Source organism: Podospora bellae-mahoneyi, chromosome 5 (genome assembly GCF_035222275.1).
Source record: "Podospora bellae-mahoneyi strain CBS 112042 chromosome 5, whole genome shotgun sequence".
In the NCBI taxonomy this organism is placed as follows: Eukaryota; Fungi; Ascomycota; class Sordariomycetes; order Sordariales; family Podosporaceae; genus Podospora; species Podospora bellae-mahoneyi.
This window is the reverse complement of record NC_085884.1, coordinates 36,154-58,547: the sequence shown is the minus strand read 5'-3', so window position 1 is coordinate 58,547 and position 22,394 is coordinate 36,154. Positions and strand designations below refer to the sequence as shown.

The window sequence follows — 22,394 nt, the reverse complement described above, 5'->3', positions numbered from 1 at the left end:
ATCTCCATGCCATCACCGGGATCCACCGGTGAGGGACTGCAACCCCGCCCGTTCCGCCCGAAGCTTCGATCAATCTTCGATCCCGCGGACCCACCCACATCCGGAAGCTCTGTTTCGGTTCACTTGACTGTTTCTCGCTGGAGCGTCCTTTCCACAGCTGTCCATTCAGACCCCTATCTGGACTGATCCTGCGCATTGAAAGCGGCCCTGCTTGTGTCTAGCGTTTCATCGGTTGCGTCAACTGCCGCCATCCTGTCCACTCCTTCTGGCATCTGGTGAGGGGCCATCTGCCAGCACAGCTTCGGGTGAGGCGCGTTGCGAGAGCTGAGGTGGGGTTGGTCAAGTGCTCTGCAGCTTTCCCAAAGCTTGACTGGACTTGTTTCTGTCATCTTTTCTTTTCATGTTCAGGTCAACATCCACCGTTCTCGCCAGAGGACGCTTTTTGATCCCATCGACCCCTCTCTGCTGTGTCTCTCCTTCAGCCACGTTTGGTGCCCCTCGACCGTCTGCACCCGCCCGTTTTGTGTCGTCGTCACTGTCGGCCAATCCAAAGAGAGCTACCCCGCGTCGACTGCCCATTCGCCCGTCACCAGCTGTCGCTCTCACGAGCTTCCGATCTTGCTCTCACGCCTCGCACCAGAGGAGACGAGCAGCCATGACGGACAGAGACATTCTCCCTGACACTTTCAAGCCGGTCCACTACGACCTGGTGATTACGGACCTGGACTTCACGACCTGGTCCTACAAGGGCACCGTCACGTAGGTCCCCTTGATTTCTTCAAGGATTGGGTAGCATGCTGACCGACCCGTGTGCAGCATTGAAGGTCAACTCACCAAGCCCACCACCGAGATTGTCCTCAACACTCTCGAGCTCAAGCTTCTCAACTCCAAGGTTGAAATTAGCCAGAGCAAGAGTGATCAGTCATGGGAGTCCAGCAACTTCACCGAGGACACCAAGTCCCAGCGGTCCACCATCACCTTTGCCGAGCAGTTGCCGGCGTCCCCAAAGGCCTCGCTGACCGTCGAGTTCACCGGCGAGCTCAACCACGACATGGCTGGCTTTTACCGCAGCCAGTACAAGCCCGTTGCTCCCCCGGCCGCCAGTGTTCCCCACGATGATGAGTTTTACTACATGCTCAGCACTCAATTCGAGTCTTGTGATGCCCGCCGCGCTTTCCCCTGCTTTGACGAGCCCAACCTCAAGGCGACCTTTGACTTCGCCATCGAGATTCCCGACGACCAAGTGGCCCTGTCCAACATGCCTGTTAAGGAGACCAAGCCGACCACCCAAGGAAAGAAGCTTGTTTCCTTCGAGCGCAGTCCCATCATGAGCACCTACTTGTTGGCCTGGGCTGTTGGCGATTTTGAACACATTGAAGCTTTTACCGACAGAGAGTACAATGGAAAGAAGATTCCTGTTCGTGTGTACACCACTCGCGGTCTAAAGGAGCAAGGTCAATGGGCCCTTCAGCACGCCCCCAAGATCATTGACTACTTTTCCGAGCAGTTTGAGATTGACTATCCACTTCCAAAGAGCGACATTCTCGCCGTACACGAGTTTACCCACGGAGCCATGGAGAACTGGGGTCTGGTTACTTACCGCATGACAGCCATCCTTTTTGACGAGAAGCTGTCCGAGGCTCGCTTCAGGAACCGCATCGCTTATGTCGTTGCCCACGAGCTCGCCCATCAGTGGTTTGGCAACCTCGTCACCATGGACTGGTGGGACGAGTTGTGGCTCAACGAGGGCTTTGCCACTTGGGCCGGTTGGTTGGCAACCGACCATCTTCACCCTGACTGGGATGTGTGGCCGCAATTCATCAATGAGGGGATGGACCAAGCCTTTTCCCTGGATGCCGTTCGCTCTTCCCACCCTATTCAGGTTGAGGTCCGGGACGCGCTGGATGTGAACCAAATTTTTGACAAGATCAGTTATCTGAAGGGCTGCTCCATGATCCGCATGTTGGCGTCCCACCTCGGCGTCAAGACTTTCCTCAAGGGTATTGCCATCTATCTCAAGAAGCATCAGTACAGCAACGCCAAGACAGAGGCTCTGTGGGCCGCTCTGAGCGAAGCATCCGGCACCGATGTCCACACTCTGATGCAGAATTGGATTGAAAAAGTCGGCTTCCCTGTCCTGACGGTCACCGAGGAAGACCAAAGGATTTCTGTGAAGCAGTCCCGTTTCTTGTCTACGGGTGATGTCAAGCCCGAGGACGACCAGACCACCTGGTGGGTGCCACTTTCCCTCAAGGGAAAGACGGGATCCAAGGGAATCGAGCCGCTGGCGCTCACCACCAAGGAGTCTACCATTGATGGTGTCAGCAACGACTTTTATCAGCTCAACGCAGGCGCTACTGGTTTTTACCGTGTCAACTACCCCGAGTCCCGGCTCAAGCGTCTCGGCACCCAGCTCGATCATCTCACCACCGAGGACAAGATCTTTATCACTGGATCTGCCGCCGACCTTGCATTTTCAGGCCATGCCACCACAGCTGCTCTCCTGTCCTTTGTGCAAGGCTTAAAGCAGGAGACTCACTACCGCGTGCTCAGCCAGGCTTTGGACTCTCTCGCAACCATCAAGTCCATCTTTGGTGATGACGAGCAAGTCAAGGCTGGCTTGGAAAAGCTCACCCTTGAGGTCATTGACAACGCCCTCAAGACGGTGGGATGGGAAGCCAAGGAGGGCGAGGACTTCAACACTGGTCTGCTTCGCAAGAGGTTGCTTCTTACGGCGGTGTCTAACTCGCATGAAGAGTATGTGCTTTTCTGAATCAAGTTTCGATATTCTTGCTAACAGTCGTGGTCAGAATTCGCAAGGGTGCTTTTGAAAGGTGGTCAGCATACCAGGCCAACCCCGAGCAGTCGCCCATCCCAGCCAACCTCCGTGCGCCCGTGTACCACTCCGCCATCATCACCGAACCGGCCAATGCTGTGGCTGCGCTGAAGAAGGAGTGGTACACTACCCCAGCTATTGACGGCAAAGAAATCTCCCTCCAAGCTCTCGGCCGCACCACAGACGTCGAGGTCATCAAGAAGGTCCTGCTGCCCTTCCTTTTCAACTCTTCTCCTCCGGCAGCAGCGGCCGATTCGATCCCCGGCGCCGATATGCACATTCTCTCTGGCATGTTTGCTGGCAACCGCGCGGCCAGGCCGCTGATGTGGGCGTACATTCGTGACAACTGGGATGAGTTTACCGGCAAGTTGGCGGGCAACCCTATTCTTGTGGACCGCATGATCAACGTGAGCTTGCCCAAGTTTAACGATCTTGAGACGCTTAAGGAGATTGAGGCGTTCTTTGCTGGCAAGGACACCAAGGGCTTTGACCGGACACTGGAGCAGGTCAAGGACAAGATTCGCGGACGCGCGGCATACAAGACGAGGGACGCCGAGGGTGTCAAGCAGTGGCTTGTCACCAACGGGTATGCTTAAAGGTGTACGATGGTTGGTAGATGCGGATTACAAAGGGTTTGAGATCCACTTTTGTACATAGTTATCTTGAATCCAACTAGGTATAGAAAGAGTCCAATTAATAGCCGCCTCGTTATCAGGCTCTCTCTCTACCTGACCTGGGTTGCCCACGACAAAGCGCATTCGCCGAGTGCGTGAATCAAGCTGTTCTATCCTGCTCAAGATCGAGTCGCTCGCAAGGTTGTCCGATACCGGCCTCGAGGAGCACACGCATCTCGATATTCAAAGGGGCCCCCACGAGCTCAAACTTGTTGGCTCAACTCAGCATGTAGGTGTGGTTTTGAATGTGACAGTGGTTAAATATTGGCTGAGCAGAGATGGCTTTATCGTCATCTATCTTGGTACCCGATTCCCTCCAGATGGGCTCTAGCTATTTTTGGCATGGGGGAGCAACAGATTGAATCAGAGAGAAGGAGGGTGACATTACGTGATGCGTGAGAACTGGATGGTAGTGCGGGAGCTTGCTGCCTTTCTGGGGACTGGCATGAACGGGTGGTTCTTGTGCCTTTTTTTTTCTTTCTCGGGGAATGAGGATGATGAGGGGAAGCTGAATGGGGGCGGGATTCGGGTGTAGTGCTTAGTCTGCTGTTTCGTTATAAGCGAGGTACATCACGCGTGCACTTGGTCATATTCTTCCATGGTTTCTTAGTCAAGTTTGAAGACTAGGGCATGGTCGTATGGTTGAGAGCGCTCGGGATACAATGAGAATGGGCCGGTACCGAAGGGGGGGAGACTCAACGTCCGTGACCGTTGACATGTAGGTGCCTGAGGGGAAGAAGTGTTTGTGAGTGGGGGACTCGGATAGTGTTCACGGCACTGACGTAAAGTATAGGTATGCTTGCTATCTTGACTAGGGAGGCCAGACCCGGGGATGTCTGGGGGACAGAAAAGATGATCCTTGGTTTTGCGTGGCTTACACGTGGGTTACTGGGTGATTTACAGCTTTAGTGGTGATGAATTTTCTGGGGTTCGATACCTTTCCTAAACAGACCGTGTGACTGCTGCTTTTCTTTTCTTTGTGCTCTTGAAATCACAAGCAAGGACGACATTACACAACGTACGAGTATGACGAATTCAAACATCCAAGTAGGCAGTTTCAAACGAGAGGTGAGATAACCTCGGTTGTTCCCCCGTCTTGTCCACGCCGGCACCTGCCTGAATAGACTAGGCTTTTGGGGGTCGACGAAGCAGCCGGAGGGAGCAACAAGGTGGTGCTCATACCGCTTTCTGTCAAGCAGCCAGCAAAGTCCAAGCTCGAGAATTGGAGACGGCCAATGTTACCCTTTTCTCCAGACTTGACTGGACAGGCTGCGGGGTTTTGTCCACTCGTCAATCTCATCGTGGGGATTTGTGGAGAGAGAGAGAGGGTGTGGGGGGCAGAACGGATGAGAGCAGGTCAGGCTGGTACGCGGACGGATGGACGGTTGTGACCTTGTGCTGTGGGAAGGATACATTGCTCTGTATCCGGGGGAGGGCAACACGGCATGACAGGCGCAATAATACTCTGGGAGGGAAGGCTACCACCAGATTGGAAAGCAAATCGTGCCGAGAGGGGAGGATCTGTGATGTCCACGACGGAGATGGGATCGCCACGGGTGGTGGCATCAACATCGGCATGCTCCGAGTCTGTCCTGGTGAGCTTGATGAATCTGGGGTCAACCGTCGTGATGACCTAGGATTTGCAACCAGCACTGGTGTCAAGGCTACTTTGGGTAGGGAACAAGGCACGAGAGAAATAAGTCACAAAAAGGACACGATGCCTAATAGGATGCCGTTGGGAGGTAGGTGAGCTCCGAGGTTTTGGCGGTGCTTTTGGGTATAGCGTGAGCTGGGCGGGAGGACATGCCCCCTGGTGACCGATGACGCGGGAGTGGAAGTTATATGGGTTTGGGATGATAGTAATCAGCTGTAGTACCTATGTATACAACTGGGGAGCGTTGAGATTGTACCGGTGGGCTTCTCAACGGCTTTCGCAAATAGGGGCAGTGGCCAAAGTGTCAAGACAATCAGCTGAAGCTTAGTCACTGACGAGCTGGAGCGCTTGATAATACAACAAGCTTTGACTCCGGACGCAGCAGTAGTCGGTATAAGCCGTGTTCCCGATTCAGACAGGGCGGACTGAGGTCACACCCCTATTCCCCGGCTCACACGGGAGTTGGTCCCTCAGCCCCCTGGGCCATCCGGGTGAACACCGGCTCAAGGCATGAATGAACATGTGACGGATTGGATGAGATTGGACGGCGTTTGATGGGATGTTTCTGGGCAACCAGATCAAGCACCCGGGAAGCGAAGGAGGGGCAATTCCGAGTCTGTGCCGTCTGCACATGGAATCAAACGTGCTTGACGGGTACGGCATGGAGTATGTAGGACCCTTGGAAGGGCCGTGAGGTGAGGAGACCAGAAGAGGAGGGAAAAAAGATAAATCTGAGACGGATGGCACTTGAAAGAGGCTGAATTGTTTGAGGACTGCGGATACTCCTGTTACATGAAGTCACAGGAGGTCAGGTAGACTAGATAATGAGAAGAGCAGAGCAAAAGGTACTCACGGTACTACTGCAGTATTGTTTTGGATACCGAGTGGGTATCCATCCGTGGAGTCGCGTTCGGATGCCGCCCGAAGCTTCAAGCTTGGGAATGGCGGGCCGTGAGGCGGCTGAGCGGCGCCACTCTCTTCAGGCGATGCGGAGTCGTCGTTCCGACAAGCGCCCCACTGCGGGCTGCTGGGACCAATGGCGGCGGGGGGATGTTGCGTGCATGGCGCAAAAGACCAAATTATTCCGGATGCGCGTTCCTTCTCCAGACCATTTTTCTTGCCTCTGGAGCCGCGGGGAAGCAACCCCCACAGACACACCGTTTTAGCGCATCATGCTGGGACAGGGCCTGGCTCGTCGCTCGAAGACGGTCCAACGGCCCTACCTGGTGGTGGAGGTGGAACTGGAACTGGACCTTGAAATCCATCCACCTCAGAGCTGCTGATGAGACGGGAGTGGGAGTGGGATGGAAACGCGACGGCGGAAATCGATGCACCGAGTGCTGTTGGCACCCAGTGGCATCTAGGCCCTGGATGCTTTGGCGAGAATGCTTAGCGGTTCCGGCCGCAGAGCCCGCTCTCCCACCATTCTGCCTAAAGATAACGAGGGACTCTCTTTATATTGATGCCCGTCGCTGTTCCGACGCCTTGGCTGGCCCGACATCCAAAGTCCTGGGCTGCCTTATTACTCGACGATGCATCCACACACTGGCCTCCAGCTTGCTGCTGCTACTGACTGACTGACTGACTGATTGACACCTCGGACGACGTTGATCGACACCAACACCCGACATCCACAACCAAGACCAAGACACAGCAAACCAAGACCAAGGCAGCATCGAGGGAAAGGGGCAACAAGACGACTGGACTGGTGGACTGGGCTGGACTGGAGTCGAATCGAGACAACCTACGAGAGGGACAGGCATCTCGGAGGAGCAAGGCTAAAGTGCTAGCTGCGAGTTGGGCCGAAGTTTCCCCAGAGAGGCGTGCCCGCCGAGAGGGAGCAGGAAGCGAGAAGCCGTAAAAGTCCAGAGGCCTGCCCACCATCCCCATTCCTCTCTCCAACTCATGCAGTACGACCTTCGACCAGGACCGCAGACAGACTCGATGATCAGTCGGGCACAATGGCAAGCTCAGCAAGCGGCGCCGCCGTCCATGTCTCGACGAGGGCGTCGACCACAATAACAGCCTCCTCCCCGCCAAAATCTACGATACACGACGTGCTGGGGCCAACGGTGGCAGGGCCAATAATGCCAGCAACAGAACCGCTACCGCTGGCGCTCGCTGGAACCGGTCCGGCTGGCAATAACCCGATTGGTATTAACGACATGGGTCTCGAGGCACGAGCTCGGTGCAACCAATGCGGACGACGGCGCACGACCTGCCACCACCCTCAACGCCCGCAGTCTCCGGCACCACCAGTTGCCCCAGCCGTCACGCTCCCGCCGCCCACCTCCCCGTCCTTCCAACTGTCCTCCGTAAATCCAATTACCAACGGAAGTCTCAGCGCCGCCTACCTCCCCTTGTTTCCGCACCAGCAGCGCCCCCGCAGGCTCTCCAAGCTCAAGCACCGCAACCTTACGGCCACCTTTGCCGCCCCGCTAATAAAAAGCGATGGTCCTCCCCCGTTAACCGCTGCTGATTTCCTCGCTGCTTCTGCCCGCAGCAGCAGCAGCAGCAGCAGCAGGCCCGTCCCCGTCAGCAGCACCTCCAACGCCATGGAGCCTCCCGTGCTGTCTTTTTACGGCAAGGAGCCCGTCCCGCTGCCCACCCGCTTCGCCCAGATCAAGCGCAGCCTCGTCGAGGGCCATGAGGCCGAGCTCGAGGCCTCGTGGGCCCGTCTGATCGAGGCCCTGCGAGACGAGGTCGACGACATTGCTCAGCGCGGCTCCCACCTCACGCCAAGCATCGACTTTGCCGACATGGACAATGCCGAGAGCAGGGCCGTCTTCTCTCGCGATCTCAAGCGCTACGGCCTGGGCCTGATCCGCGGGGTTGTGCCCCGCACCGACGCACAGGTCACCATCGACGAGACGGTCAAGTATCTCGAGAAGCAGACCGACTTCAAGGAGCCCACGCCCCAGGATCCGACATGCTTTGACTTTTTCTGGACCCCCGCCCAGGTGCGCACCCGCGCCCACCCCCGCGTCATGGCTGCCCAGAAATTCGCCATGTCGCTGTGGGACAACAACGCCGACGACCGCATGGTCACGCGCTTCCCCATCGCCTATGCCGATCGTTTGCGCATCCACGGCGCCAACATCGGAGGGGTGGGTCCGGATGCGCCGGCTGGCAAGAAGAAGAAGGCCGAAGACGACAGTGTGGCAAACGACAGCAAAAGCCTGACCCCGGACGAGGAGGCGCAAAAGGCTGCGCTCGAACTGGAGTTGCTGGGTGATTTTGCCTCGTCCACCGTGATTGCGCAGGTCGACAATGGCAGCTTGGAGCGCTGGGAGCCCGACGGATATGGGCGTGGAGGCACCTACCAGGCTGTGTTCAACGGCGAGTGGGAAAAGTATGACCCATGGGACCCAACCCACCGGGTCAGCGCCACGTCTGATCTCTACAACGGTTACGGCGCATGCAGCGTCTTCCGCATGTACCAGGGTGTCGTCGCCCTGAGCACCATCGAGCCTGGTCTTATACGCCTGCTCCCCAGCCCCAAGCTGGCCACCGCCTACTTTCTGCTCCGTCCTTTCTTTTCCCCCAAGACCAAGGCTCCAGAACGCCGTGATGGCCCCGAGTGGGAAGCCTTCCTGGACCCGTCCAACTGGGCGCTCGACAAGGAGCAATCCACCATCATCCACGGTGCTGTTCCTGGCCACGCGCAACGGTTGACGGAGCTGTGGCATCCTCACCTGCACCTTCGCAAGACTCTTGTCACCATCCCTACCCTGCAGACGGGCGACTACATTGTCTGGCACCCCGACCTGGCCTATCACATCACCTCCAACCCCAACGTCATGGCGAGCCGCGCACCAACGCCGCCGCCCATGGGCGATGAAGACAAGCCCCCTAGCCGCCCCGTCTCGATTCTCGTCTACGTCCCGGCCGCGCCGCTCACACAAAACAACGCCCTCTACCTTGCACGCCAGCGCAAGACCTTTCAGCGAGGTCACCCCAGTCCCGACTTTGACTCCACCGGCAGCGGGCTCGGAAGCGAGGCGACACACATTGGTCGTGTTGGTGAGACCGAGATTGCCGAGATTGGTGGGCCAGCGGGACTGCAAGCCATGGGTCTTGCGCCCTTTGACGTTGCACCCACGCCGCCCGCCGACACCAACGGTGGAAGCCCGGATGCCGATGTCGAGATGGACGACTCTGTCGCCGCCGCAGCTGCCGGCAAATCCAACTCTGTCACTAGGGCCGAGGCTGAAGTCGCCAGGTTGGCCAACATCATCCTGTTTCCCGACCGGTACGACTTCTACATGGCCAAGAGGACAGGCAACACCAGGAAGCGGAGCAGGGATGAAGCCGAGAGCGAGTCGTCGCCGGCTCCAACGTCAGAGGTCAAGCGCGAGGACAAGGGCAAGGGCAAAGAACAGGACACAGATGCGGGTCGGTGACTATCTTTTTGGACCGCCCAGCAAGCCAGGAACAAAAGATGGGTGGCCGGGTTCAAATTCTGGGGGATAGGGCAACCAACCCAAGCAGGTCAGGGACAGGGGCAAGGGGGTTGAAGAGGAAATGGGCGGCATGGGATACAAGGAGTCATTCTTCTTTGCGTAGATGAGACAACATACCCCGTTGTGCGAGTGCTTTTGTGGAAAGACAAAGATTTTTTGGGTCGTTGGAGTTGCTCACGATACCGATGAGGAGGGGGGTTGGGGAGCTTGGTGATTTGTTCTTTTCTTTGCATATATTTGTCTTATATCTTCTTTCTTCAACCTTGCATACTCAGACTATCTTGGATAGTAGAGCCTTAGTATAGGATATAGCGGACACAGGGGCCGTCGGAGGCATGTCCAGTATTTTTTGGACTGGCGGCAACCCAGTATCAATATCATAGGCCTCTTTTGAGGCTATTCTTTGCATTTGTTAAGGAACCGAGAGAGCTTTTACTGCTTCATTTATGTATGCCATGTTCGACATGGATTGATTCCATTCCTACCTACGACGACGGACCTGAATGCCAAACGATCCACCATGTGCCGAGGAGAATGGCAAATGGCTCGACGTGCCATCACAACGCCAGACGACTTTGACCCTTCACACCTATCTTGACCAGCTCTGCGAGACAGCCGTGGTATGCAGCGATTAAGACTGGGTTATCATCGAGCCACTGGAGGCATTTACGGAGAATTCCTTAAAATCGGCTACAACGGTTACGTCGTGGCCTGGGGATGGCTCCTTTGGCGATACAGTACCAGTTCGATGGTGACCACAGGTATTATTACATAGAGATATTCAAAACGATTGGAGGTGAGCCTATTATGGGTTTGATGATATTTTCCTCACTAACAGCGTGAAGAGCCGCAGAACTGTCTCAGTTTAGCTAACCCCATCGAATCCGGCATTGCTGCATACTGAGCGCGAAATGAACACTCTTGCTCGGTTACCAAGGTATCTAGTACTCGGGTGATCGAAGTTGGGTTTGAGACACAACAGCCAGCTTCGACCGAATATTGCGCTGAGCTACTGCTGGGGCTTATCGCAGACACTTACTACGACCAAAGCTACCTAGGTGGACGGGCTTAGATGGATATGCCGGGATGGCATTCTAAAGACCATCCGGGAAGTTATCGGGTTCACACAGTACGTAGTAAAGGCCCTTGAATATAGCTAGATCGACGTCCTCTGCATCATTCAGAATGACTGGATTCACTGTGAGCGTGAGGCAGCCAAGATGCAAGACGTTTACGAAAACGACCCGTTTGAGGTACCCTCTCTGTCACCTCCTCTCCAGATACAGTCAGCGGATGCTGTCTCACCCGCTCACTAAGCTACTTGCTCAACTTTGTAAAGCCAAACGACACATACCCAGAGCGTCTCCTCTCCCAAAGGGTACTTTAAGCTGCCTTCGACGAGCTGCTGGGGGAACGCACGCCGTCTGCGCATTTTGCATCTGGAGGAGTCATTGCTGTAGAACTTCTCACATGGCTGGCTGCACTCTTCAATTGTACCTCTTTATCCCAAGATCTTCATTGATTCTACATAGCAGTGTCCGTATTTGTTCTAAATGTTACCCAACCCAGACACATGTCTCAGGCCACACCTTGGCACCACCCCAACTGCCGCTTGCCATACACAATGTCGTTCCCCGCATGTAATTAATCTGGAGTCAAGTTGGAGAACTGTGCAGAATGGGACAAAGCAAAGATTACGGAGTACCGACATCATTTTTTGCCGGCGGGTCGTTGGTGCAAGGGGTGTAGAATAGCGTCAGCCATGGTTAGGAGCTTTTGGATGCCGCGAGACTTTGACTTTAACCTGCATTTTTCCGAATGTTTATTGCATAGGTAGCGGGCATGGTAACAAATTCATGAAGCGTTACACCGGGGTCGTGCTTCGTATGGGGAAGTCTGTGGAGGGAAGTAGGTATAGCAGGATGTTAGGATGGGCCAGGAGAAGGGAAAAGAGTATTTGTTTGTGTTGACGAGTGCTTTCAACCTGCCTTCAGGGACCGATCGTCTCCTCAATGTGGGGAGATTGGCGCGCGGTTCAGAGTTTCCGGGTCTGTGCTTCACGTCGTCGTCGTCCATTTTGTTGTTTCCATCCCATATCCGCGTGCCTTCCCCGCTCAGACCCAAGGTTCGACCACAGGGTGGACTATTTTAACTGCTTGCCGCTACTCTACACTGCTCAGCTTTTCCTCTTCCCCTACAGCTGCGGCTTCACAAGTCGCAGTACTGTTTGCCAGCATGCCTTTCGGAATACTGGACTGTAAAAAGATGGAAGTCGTGCCTGGCACGGGTAAGCTTTCTCTGCGAAACCAAAAACCATCACTGGAACACCTAGGCCAACTAATGCGGGAACTGCCCACAGCTTTCATGTCTGACCAAGATGACCTCCCTCCCGAATTTGCCTACATACCACGAGATCAACTGAAACACGGCACCGGCCGCTACAAAAACGTGATTCTCGTCCCTCAGCCATCTGACAGCCCCAACGACCCCCTCAACGTACGTCCAGCTTCCTCTGCCCTGTTCTCCCCCTCATCTAACACACACCGGACCAGTGGCCACAATGGCGAAAGGAACTCATCCTCCTAATTACCTCCCTCTCCGCTGCCGTCGTCGGAGCCTACGGTCCCATGCTGTCCCCCGGCTTTGTCGAAATAGCCCACAACCTTGACATTACCCTTGACGTCCTCGCCCATTCTACCGCCTGGCTCATCCTCTGCATAGGTCTCGGGTTGTTCATCACCAACCCCTTAGCCAAAATCATCGGCCGCCGACCCGTCTACCTCGTTGCCATCTTCATCATGTTCATTACTTGCATCTGGGGCGCTGCAGTCAAGGAATACGACTCCTTTCTGGCAAGTAGAATTATTGCGGGTATCGGCATGGCACCCTATGAGGTCTTGGTACAGTGCACAATTGGAGACTTATACTTTGTTCACGAGCGGGCGACGAGGATTGCGGTGTGGAATTTATTTTTGCTGACGGGAATCAGCGGGGGCGCGTTGGTGGCTGGGTATATAATCGAGCGGGAGGGGTACCAATGGACGTTTGGGGTGTGCGCGATTCTGTTTGGGGTTTTGGGGTTAGGTGTTATTTTTGCAGTACCGGAGACGGCCTATAGGAGGGACGCGGTTGTTCCTGTGCCTGTGGCAAAGGGGAAAGAAGAAACAGAAGAGGGCAGTGTGAGGAATATGAGGCTGGGGAGGGAGCATGAGGTGCAGTTGCAGCATGTTTCTTCTTTTACTGAGGGAGGACATGGGTCGAATGTCACCGAACAGGCAACGTTGGAAGCGGCCGAGAGAAAGCATACTTATTGGGAGTCGTTGAGGGTCTATACTGGGCGGTACTCTCGAGCTCCGGGGTGGAAGCCGTTTGTGAGACCTGTGGTATTGTTATTTTATCCAGCTGTGTTTTGGGGATTCCTAGTATACGGTGAGTGGGCCCTTTTGGATTGCCCCTGAGCCCCTGAACCCCTGAGTTGTCAGCCCCACTCACGATATTCAGGAACCGTCATCACTTGGATTGTCGTTTTTTCCGTCGTGAACGCAGTCATTTTTGTGAACCCTCCATACAACTTCACCATCAGTCAGACCGGCCTGATCAGCTTATCCCCGTTCATCTTGACCATCATCGGCGAGCTCATTTCAGGTCCTCTTAACGATTGGATCTGCATCTACCTCACCAAGAAAAACAGGGGAATCTACGAGCCAGAGTTCCGTCTCCCTCTTATGGCCGTTTCTCTGATAACGGGAGTTGTTGGGTTTTTTGGATTTGGCGCCTCTGTTGAGTACCAGACACATTGGTCGGGTCCAGTGCTGTGCTTTGGGCTGGCCAACATGAGCTTGGTGTTTGCCGCCACCTGTGTGTTTGGATACATTGTGGACAGTTACCGTGAACTGAACGAAGAGGCATTTGTGGCCATAAATACTAGGAATCTGTTGACATTTGGCTTGACCTACTTTGTCAATGGGTGGCTGCAACAGCAGGGTCCGCTTGTTGTGTTTTGTATCCTCGGGGCGCTGTTTGTCTTTGTCACTTTGTTGACAATCCCGTTATGGTAAGTAGTTCTGCTTCATTTTTTGTGGAACAAATGCTAATCTTTGGTCTTTTAGGATCTTTGGCAAGAAATTCAGAAGCTTTACCGGGCGGAATCGATGGCTCCAGAGGTTCATGAATGATAATGAGTAATACTCGGTTTGCTTTTCTGGATCTGAGCATCCTATCAGGTGACTGATCTACGATCTTAGCCCTGACAGTCTAATGAACTATCGTCATGACCAATTTTGAAACATCATTGATGACGGGGTACCAATTAAACAGCACGCCCCCTATAGAAAAGAGTCCAGTGCAATGTGTCTGCTACGACTCCTCGAGTCGTGACCATAGTGACTTCGGCTCCGACTGCGGCTGCGGCTACGACTTCGCCGACGGGCGTGGCCCCCATTGGAATGGCGTGAATGGGTTTCTGGCCTTCGACTTTGACTTTGGTCCCGACTTCTACTTCTGCTCCTGCTTCTGCTTCTATTCTTGCTCCGGCTTCTCGGCCGCTCAATGAGGCCCCAGTATTTTCTTTTCCGCAGCTCTAGGATACCCTCACCGATCCAGAGCATCTCCCTGTCAGCCCAGGCAGCCTGATCTGGAACCAAAACAGCCACATGCACACTGTCTCCCTCGTGCGGGTTCGACCGTGGGCGTTTGAGCAGAGTGACAGCTGGCAGAGCCTCACCGTCTGCTGTTGTCACCTGCCTCGTGCTGCTCGACTCGACTTCCTCCAACAAGGCTCTATATCCGTGCATCAAAGCTACAAATTGCGGTACTGTAGCACGAACCCCATCTGCGTCCGCCAGCGCACCATGACGGCTATGGCTTCGGCTATGGCTGGATGATCGAAGATCCCTCAATGCAGGTGAAACGGGCCGTCGGTCGTCACTGTTGCCACCTTCAAGCCTGACATAAGACGGCTTTCTCCCCCTCGAATGCGCCGAAGTTGCCGTCCATTTGAACGTTTCCGCTTCCTTGTCAGCTGGTACAAATACCGCTTTTCTCTGGATCCTCTCGTGGGTTCTCATTTTCACCAGCACGGGGTTGGGGACGTTTTGCATCGCCGCTACAGGCTGGAGCCCAACTATCTCGTCTTCGCCCTCGAAAATGACTCTAAAGAGGGTAACGGTGCCCGAAATCCCCTCCTCGGCCCAAGTGATAACGGTTAGGTAGTCACAGCTATCCCCGTTGTACTTTGTCAGGTCAAAGAGCTCATTCTCCAGTCTTTCAAGCTCCCGTTTGGATGCCTTATCGACGGTCGATTTGGGCAGGTGGATGATGCGCTCAGATCGCATGAAATCGTCTTTTTTGACAGAGCGGAAGAGGTTGTGAGTCGTCTCGGCGATGCCACCGAAGCCTTCAATGCTGACGTGGCCAGGGAGTTCGGCTTTGACCGAGTTGAGCGGGGAGAATATCTTTTCGAGACGGGACTTTCGGGCGGTTTCTCGCGGAGGAAGAGTAGCTTCTTCGAAATGCACCCAGTCGAGAAATTTCGGGCCCTTATCGTGAGGAGTATCTTGGGCTGTGGAGAGTCGCTGGTGAAGCGGCTCGTCGTTGTGAGATTCGACCATGACAGAATAAGAGGTGGTGTTTTGACCCTGGAACTTTGGCGTGGCATATCTGTTCGCTCCCTGCCCTGCGGGTGTGTGTGGTTGAACCTGCGTTTCATTGTTGGTCTCAACGAGGGCCGACGACATAGCGCCGAGGACAAACGGCGAGCTTCCGCGATGTGCAACGCGGTCTTTGGATTCGGAGTACATGGTACCTGTTGAGGTTTTGCCAGCTGTATGAGACAGGTTTGAGATGGCAAAAATGAGCAGCAAGAAAGACGGCTTTAAAGCAGGCAGCCTGTGCGCCGAGAAGGGTGGTCAGCCAGCAGCCCTTCATAGCCACATGCAACAGCCATCTCACAGCTGCCTGTCGGGCGCTGGTACGCTTGGATCGGGCAGGAATAATGACCAGTCATATAGACAAGACACGTCGAGCATGACACCAACACGCGCCCGGCGGGGGCACAGAACCCTCACAGGTCGAGCCCTTGAGGCTCAGACGGTTGATTCCGTCCCAAGGATCATCAGCTCCCGTCAACCCCACCCACCCTGTGATCATGGCATGTGGGCCCATGGCGGAGCTGGTGGCCGCCAAGACAGCCAAGATTAGAGGGGTAAAGTGGCCTAACAGTTGGACAAATTCTATTGTAAGAGAGCATGTTAAGACCTCAGGCGGCTTGGCATCGTGTTTCGTATCCCGCATATTGCGTTTAACCAGCCCTGACCCATGAAGATTAGCTTGATTGCCTCGTCAGCTTGTTCAGGGGTGGAATTGGCAACGTCGTCTTCCATATTTATGATGGCTTTTTCAGAAGGACTTTTGTTGATTTGCTCTACTCACAATTCCTGCTTCGTTATGGCCTGTCGAGTTGCGCGGGTAAACACCACAAGACGCCATGCCGACCATTAGCAGCACCAATCCCGAGTTCATCGAAGCAGAGCCCTTGCTGAGTCTGGAAGATGAGCAGGCAGCCGATGCTATCTACCATCAACACACACGCTCAAAGCCAGCACAGCAGCCTCCACAATGGCACAGAATCATAGCGTGTTTCCAGGTCCAAAGCTCCGGTAGCATCATCTTGCTGCTGTCCCTGCTCACATTTGTCATTGTCACCAGCGGCATGATGTACATGATTCCGATGTTCCGTCTTCTCGAAGATGCTTTTTGCCATCTTTATTACGACAAAGACCCTTCCGAGCCTATCGACGAGCATATGTGCAAAGTCGGCGGCGTGCAGAAGGAGCTTGCTTTGCTTGGTGGTATCTCAGCCATGATCAATTCGCTGGTTGGTGTTGTGGCGGCTTTGCCATATGGTGTTCTCGCCGATCGGTATGCAGCCTGATCAGAGATGTCTTGACTACTCAATTTAACAACATGAATCTAGAATTGGCCGTAAGCCTACATTTGCCCTCGCCTATGTTGGCATCGTCATTGGATTTGGATGGGGGCCACTCTTACTGTTCTTTGGGGTGGCACCCAACATGTACCTCGTCGTGATGGGCTGTCTGTTCTTTCTAATCGGCGGAGGCGTCCCCGTCGCCATGAACTCGCTCAATGCAATGGCATCTGACGTCAGTACAGAAAGTGATAGGTGAGTAGATCCCAAGCCCATGTTCTGCCTGCCACTGACCGACCTTCAGAGCTACTGGCTTCTTATATCTTTCCTTTGGCGCTGTGTCAGGAACCTTGGTAGGCCCGTTCCTGGCCGGAATTCTCATGCAAACCGTCGGTCCTTGGTGTCCCATTGCCCTCGTCTTTGCTCTCACTCCCTTCATTTTCGGCGCCTTGCTCTTCCTTCCTGAAACCTTGCCCGTTCAGCTGAAAGAAGCGGCACAGCGAGGACGACGGCCACTCTCGAAAAAGCTCCGACACGCGATGAACGAGTTTGGGGTTGCTTTGTCCCTGCTGAAGAATAGGCAGCTGTTGAGCTCTTTGGCACTCTTCCTCATACAGCCTGCCATCTTTGCTGCATATTCGACAACCCTTGCCCAGCATGTCAGTAAATACTTTGGCTGGACGCTGGCCGAGACCAGTTACCTGCTTACGCCCCCACTGGGCATCCTTCACTTGGTTGTCCTGGTTGTGCTGCCTCGTGTAGGAAAGCTGATTACCGATCCGACGGGCAGATATGGGGTTTCCATCTTCGCAAAGGATCTCGTGCTGACAAGGGTGTCGCTGGCTCTCATGGCGACAGGAGCTCTCGTCCAGGGGTTCAGCACAGGAATAGCAGTGTTCCTCATTGGCCTGACCATTCACACCCTTGGGTCGGGCAGCGCGCCACTTGGCCGGGCTATTGCGACGGCTTATGTTGACTCCCAGCACACGTCGAGGCTGTACGGTGTGATTAGCATGCTCGAGACTGGCGGCGCGCTGATAGGCGGACCAGTACTAGCTTGGTGCTTCAATGTAGGCATGAAAAAGTTGGGATTCTGGATTGGGCTGCCGTGGTTTTATGTCGCTAGTCTTGTCGCTGTTGCTATCGGGGCACTGATGTTTGCCACCAAACCAAGCATGGAGCTGAGGTCGGGAGTGCCAGAAGAGACTGGAGGTTTGCATTATCATTCTGCTGGCGAGGAAGAGTGTTAGTATGTAAACAGTCCCGTCTTGCGCTCTCCCAAATTTCATGCGGAAGATCTGGGCTAGTCTCGGGACCATGTGGAATGGATGTGAGGGCCGTTTCTCGGCGTCCGCGACGCTGGCCGGGCAGCGTTCGGTGCAGACGGCACAATGTGTTTCAGGAACGCAGAGTCCGATAGCGGTCAAGCTGGTTGCGAGCTGAGACCGTATCGGAAGATTGTATGCATGCAGGGTCATGCAACATTGAGCCAACGATGTGGTGAAGCTCACATCTGAAGGCGCTTGCAGCCAAACCAAAAGGGAAAGGCCTGGAGTCGCCGAGCCCCTCATCCGCAGCGACCTTGGTCACCTAGCCCATTTTGGGAGGAAGAAGCAATCATGATGGACAATTTCAGTCCCTCAAATGCCGATCTTCAGGAGCCTCTTGGACCCGGTAGGTACTTATATTGTTTCTCTTGAGACATCGATCCTCCCAATTTGTATTATCATTCTTCTTCAACCACCCACAACACGGTCGACATGTCTCCTGGCAGAACTCTCCACGTGCTTGGCTCTGGGCCTGGTATTGGCCGGTCGGTGGCCACGCTGTTTGCCTCGAAGCGGTACAACAATGTGGTCTTGATTGCCAGACGCGCCGAGCAACTCGAAGAAGAGAAAAAAGCCGTCCTGAACACTGTCAGCAGCCAGATCAATGTTAGGACATACGCGGTCGATGTCACACACACGCACTCCCTCCTCCAAGCACTCGACGACGCCGATGCCGCCTTTGGCAAACCTGACGTGGTGTTTTACAACGCCGCTCGTGTTCTCCCATCGGCGCTATTGACCCATCCCGTCGAGGATGTCGAGTACGACTTCAAGGTGAGTCGCGCTGCGCGGGAACGGTAATGGCAAATTGTTAACGGCTCCCAAGATCAATGTCAGCGCTCTGTACATTATCTCACAGCGGTACATACCACACCTTGTGTCGCTGGCCAGAGCGGATACTTCAAGCCGGCCTGCGCTCATCGTGACGAGCTCTGCCCTGCCGCATCACCCAATCCCTCAGCTCTTCAACCTGTCCTTGGTCAAGGCTGCTCAGAGGAATCTTGTGCAAAGCTTGAATCTGTCGTATACACCCGAGGGCGTGCATATTGGTGTGATCAACGTTGCTGGTCAGGTTGCACCGGAGGATGAAGTGAGAAATCCGACTCGCATCGCGGCCAAGACCTGGGAGTGGTTTCAGGGAGCAAAGGACAAGCCAAATTTTGAAGTCGTGATTTAGAATACCGTGGAGTTGGTTAAAGACGATCTCTTGAAAATGAACGGTCGAGGATAGAAAACGAAATGAAGCAGTCTGTTCTTTTTGTCTACGTCATGAATCCTGCATCTACCGTGTGTCACAGGACTTGAGCCTCAAAGGACACCCTTGCTCAGTTGACCGCGACATGTGATCCTGGCTAGCACTGGTCAGCGGTTGAAGCTCTGCTCTCAACCACTCGGATGGCCCGTGTGGCTTCCCGGAGCCTGCTGAATATGGGATCACACCGAACTTTGTAGAAGAGAATGGCAGTGTTGAATGCTCTGCTTGATGAGAAGCCTGTAGTGGCCATGTCTAACTTTGTGTATGCCGAAGTGAAAAAGTGTCAAGAAAACCTCCTCCATTAAAGAACGCCGGTCCCTCCTTCCATTATGCATTCCACCCTTTCAAACTCCTCAACTGTGCCTAGCCTTAGACACTGCTGCTCCATGAAAAATCCTTCCTCACCATGATCTCATTCTGATATGAGTCCTCTGGACTGCTCTTCCCGTTTACACAGGTCTTTGACGAGTCTCTCGAGTCACCCTGTCGCTGGTGCCCCGGTAGATGATGTCCCGGCTCGCCCGAGATGTCCACCGTCAGCTCGATTTCGTCGTCCCCTCGCAGAGTTGCATCCAGCCCCCCGTGGTGCTTCCTACCGCTGATCTTGTGGCCAGCCTTGGACGGACTGGGCTTATCCGACATGTACACTTTGGGCGTGTCCGGGTATCCCGACAGCTCACCCCTCCACCAGCGTCTGACCAAGGGTGCATAGGTGGGGAGGCAAGCGCAGACAATGCCGATGAATGGCTCGCAGCAGGACCAGATGAAGACTTTGGACATGGCCCACGTGAAGTCTGGGGACTTGACGAGCTGGTCCATCATGACGATTCGGATGGCCGAGGCCACGCACACACTATGGTAAGGCATCAGTGGCAAGGTCAAACAAGGTTACAGTCAAGCTGAGGGGAAGAGGTCGGCGTGACCGAGACACAGCACAGATATCGAAGGGTGGCCAGAACAGGGGCATGGGGAGGGGGTGAAGACAGAAATTCACGCACAAGCCGCCGAGGAGAAGGATTCCGCCTACAAACACCTTTTTGGTGGTGGGCATGTTGAGCTTCCAAACTGTGATGGGATTTTGGTGGTTAGCATGGGATACCGTGTGAGGACTTCCGGAGAGCCAAGCTGAGATCCATGTGAGAGTCACTGGGCGAGTGGAAACAATGGGAACATACCTGTGGGAATCGGCACCAAAAGAATGGCCACATCAATCACCAATCCGATGATGCCGTTGCAAAAGTAAAACAACGGTGCGTCGATACATGATCCCGTGGCGGTTGGGTCGGTATACTGACGCCAGTAGTAGTCGATGGGCCTGCACCCTGCGAGCCATGTGATGGTTACTTCTGCCCAATGGGCACAGGTGAAGCCAAAGACGATGTACCAAATCACGTTTGTCCCAAACACACGGCGGTAAAATAGCAAGATGGAGATTTTGGTCGCCGAGATGCAGGTGATGTAAACGATGACGAAGGCGTAGGTGGTTTGGTACAGCTTGGTGAACTCCTCATGGGTGACCACCCACAGATGCTTTCCGCCACCCCAGGGAACACTGATGAGGCAACACACCGCCGTTCCAATGCCCATAACCTGGATTTACGGTGAGCCGGTCAGCAAAGCCTGTCCTTGTCCCCCACGGCGTCCTCTTCGTTTTCAAGTACTCACCGCTGCAAAAAGAATAACATAGTCGTCGGCAGCCAGACCCGGCCCCTTGTTTATCAGCCGTGTAAAAAGCCGCAAAACGACGGAGCTGAGCCCAAGGACCATGATGCCGACGACTGAGCCGATAATATCCCCGTTCTGATTTTCCGCCAGGTTCACGCCGGGCGGCGCCTCGCCCCACGCTCCCGAGTTCGTCATGGTTTTGTTTGAGCGCTAGAAAATGGATAAAACGAGCGGAATGCGGATGTTGTCACGCCAAGGAGCGGCAGAAGTGAGCATGAAGGAGTAAAAGTTCTCCAATATTCAAGACCGAAAATGAGTGTGGAAGTTGAAGGATTGGTGGTGATCAAAAGAAGACCTCCCCGCGTGACATCTCTGCTTCCACAGCCGTGTGAGCAAACAGTGGAGAGGAAAAGCCCACCGGCGGCGAGGAGTGAGGAAAGGCTGCTTGTTTTCTGTCCATCTTCTTTGTGCCATTGGTTTTTGCTTTTTCCCCATGGCTGTGATGAAAATTAGCTTTCCATCCAATGTTTAGCAAGCCTCCGGCCGAGACTATTTGTTTGAGTGTTAGTGTGGTGTTAGTGCTGTAGTCACATAGATTATTTGCGGTGCTCAACAACGATAGTTGCCTGTTACAGCTGGTTCTGCAGCATATCGCCTCCAGGAGAAATGGAAGACCGAGAGGCTTGTGTTCGAATCGGTTTAGGGGACGAGAGCGTGCCGCCCAACAGCACGATTTAGATCTGTCAGAGACTGAACCAATGGTACCAATGTTCTTGGGCGATCTCCCGCATCCTGTGAATGGCCCCCAGAGGCCCGCTTTGTGCTGAGGATTTTGACTGGACAGCACTTGCATGTGGTCGCTCCCAGATGGCCGAGTAGCCCCTTGGTGGGTGTCTGCAGGATTCAGCACTAGTCCTCGCTTGCTCTTCTCTGACTGGGCTTTCTGGCAGTCCCGCCGAGACATTGGCCCAGCGACAATGTCACTGATCGATTGCTCGCCGCGCTGGTACATCGGAGGGTGGTTTTTTATTCTTTCCCGCGTGTAGCACCGCGTTCAGAGCAGTGCCGATTGGCGTTGTTCTTGGTTGGGGTCGGGAAGCCAAGGATCGCGTGCCGTGTCTTGGCATGGAAATTCAGCTTTGATGTTTTCTTCAGGGGTCGTGTCTCTCACTTCCGTTGTTCTGCTGAAGCAGATCGTATCCCGATCTGGATAAGTGTCTATGGCTGAACAATTGTTTTATGGCGATGGACAGATTTATGCTGAGAATGTTGTCCTCTTAAACATCAGGTCTTCTTTAAGAATCACTCGATTCACCTGTCAAGCTGTTCTCAAGTTGTGTGACGGTGATTCGGCAAGAGTATGACAGCCAGTCATCTCAACCCTCGGCCAGTAAAGTCGGGTTCGAGTCTCGCACATCTCTGGATCTTGCACAAATCGTGCCAGGTTCGATGCCGGTTGGCATTCCCACTGTTGGAGGATGACATAGTATGTGCATGTAGGCTGGGCCCGGCCAACTCAGACGTCCCTGACCGACGTCAGCTTGCTCTCAGTGGGGCATTGTGGCTGAAAACTCTTCAGTGGATAGCTTCTGAT

At 54.4% G+C, this 22,394-nt stretch overlaps 7 protein-coding genes across 7 annotated transcripts; 5 read left to right on the top strand and 2 right to left on the bottom strand.

Moving 5' to 3' along the window:
- Nucleotides 1-400: 400 nt before the first annotated feature.
- On the top strand, nucleotides 401-3,799 carry QC761_503000 (uncharacterized protein; the record flags this gene model as incomplete). The annotated part of the gene is made up of 3 exons (XM_062879535.1): nucleotides 401-759; nucleotides 817-2,757; nucleotides 2,811-3,799. The coding sequence occupies 3 exons, from the start codon at nucleotides 401-403 to the stop codon at nucleotides 3,430-3,432; spliced, it is 2,922 nt and encodes a 973-aa protein (XP_062730294.1). The 3' UTR covers nucleotides 3,433-3,799.
- Nucleotides 3,800-7,125: 3,326 nt separating this feature from the next.
- Nucleotides 7,126-9,567, top strand: QC761_503020 (uncharacterized protein; the record flags this gene model as incomplete). The annotated part of the gene is made up of 1 exon (XM_062879536.1): nucleotides 7,126-9,567. One exon carries the CDS (start codon nucleotides 7,126-7,128, stop codon nucleotides 9,565-9,567), a length of 2,442 nt encoding a protein of 813 aa, XP_062730293.1.
- Nucleotides 9,568-11,126: 1,559 nt separating this feature from the next.
- Nucleotides 11,127-13,812, top strand: QC761_503030 (uncharacterized protein; the record flags this gene model as incomplete). The annotated part of the gene is made up of 5 exons (XM_062879537.1): nucleotides 11,127-11,914; nucleotides 11,987-12,123; nucleotides 12,180-13,056; nucleotides 13,129-13,681; nucleotides 13,737-13,812. Exons 1-5 carry the CDS (start codon nucleotides 11,863-11,865, stop codon nucleotides 13,810-13,812), a joined length of 1,695 nt encoding a protein of 564 aa, XP_062730292.1. The 5' UTR covers nucleotides 11,127-11,862.
- Nucleotides 13,813-13,952: 140 nt separating this feature from the next.
- Nucleotides 13,953-15,425, bottom strand: QC761_503040 (uncharacterized protein; the record flags this gene model as incomplete). The annotated part of the gene is made up of 1 exon (XM_062879538.1): nucleotides 13,953-15,425. One exon carries the CDS (start codon nucleotides 15,423-15,425, stop codon nucleotides 13,953-13,955), a length of 1,473 nt encoding a protein of 490 aa, XP_062730291.1.
- A 399-nt stretch (nucleotides 15,426-15,824) lies between these two features.
- QC761_503070 (uncharacterized protein) lies at nucleotides 15,825-21,786 on the bottom strand. The gene is made up of 6 exons (XM_062879541.1): nucleotides 20,801-21,786; nucleotides 20,311-20,725; nucleotides 20,134-20,200; nucleotides 17,254-19,988; nucleotides 16,057-17,199; nucleotides 15,825-15,935 (listed from the first exon to the last, which is right to left on the bottom strand). The coding sequence occupies exons 1-4, from the start codon at nucleotides 20,993-20,995 to the stop codon at nucleotides 19,505-19,507; spliced, it is 1,161 nt and encodes a 386-aa protein (XP_062730288.1). The 5' UTR covers nucleotides 20,996-21,786; the 3' UTR covers nucleotides 15,825-15,935; nucleotides 16,057-17,199; nucleotides 17,254-19,504.
- Nucleotides 16,112-17,802, top strand: QC761_503050 (uncharacterized protein; the record flags this gene model as incomplete). The annotated part of the gene is made up of 3 exons (XM_062879539.1): nucleotides 16,112-16,545; nucleotides 16,601-16,807; nucleotides 16,857-17,802. The coding sequence occupies 3 exons, from the start codon at nucleotides 16,112-16,114 to the stop codon at nucleotides 17,800-17,802; spliced, it is 1,587 nt and encodes a 528-aa protein (XP_062730290.1).
- QC761_503060 (uncharacterized protein) lies at nucleotides 18,313-21,363 on the top strand (the record flags this gene model as incomplete). Its single annotated transcript, XM_062879540.1, has 3 exons — nucleotides 18,313-18,654; nucleotides 18,707-20,385; nucleotides 20,442-21,363. The coding sequence occupies 2 exons, from the start codon at nucleotides 18,313-18,315 to the stop codon at nucleotides 19,055-19,057; spliced, it is 693 nt and encodes a 230-aa protein (XP_062730289.1). The 3' UTR covers nucleotides 19,058-20,385; nucleotides 20,442-21,363.
- Nucleotides 21,787-22,394: the final 608 nt, after the last annotated feature.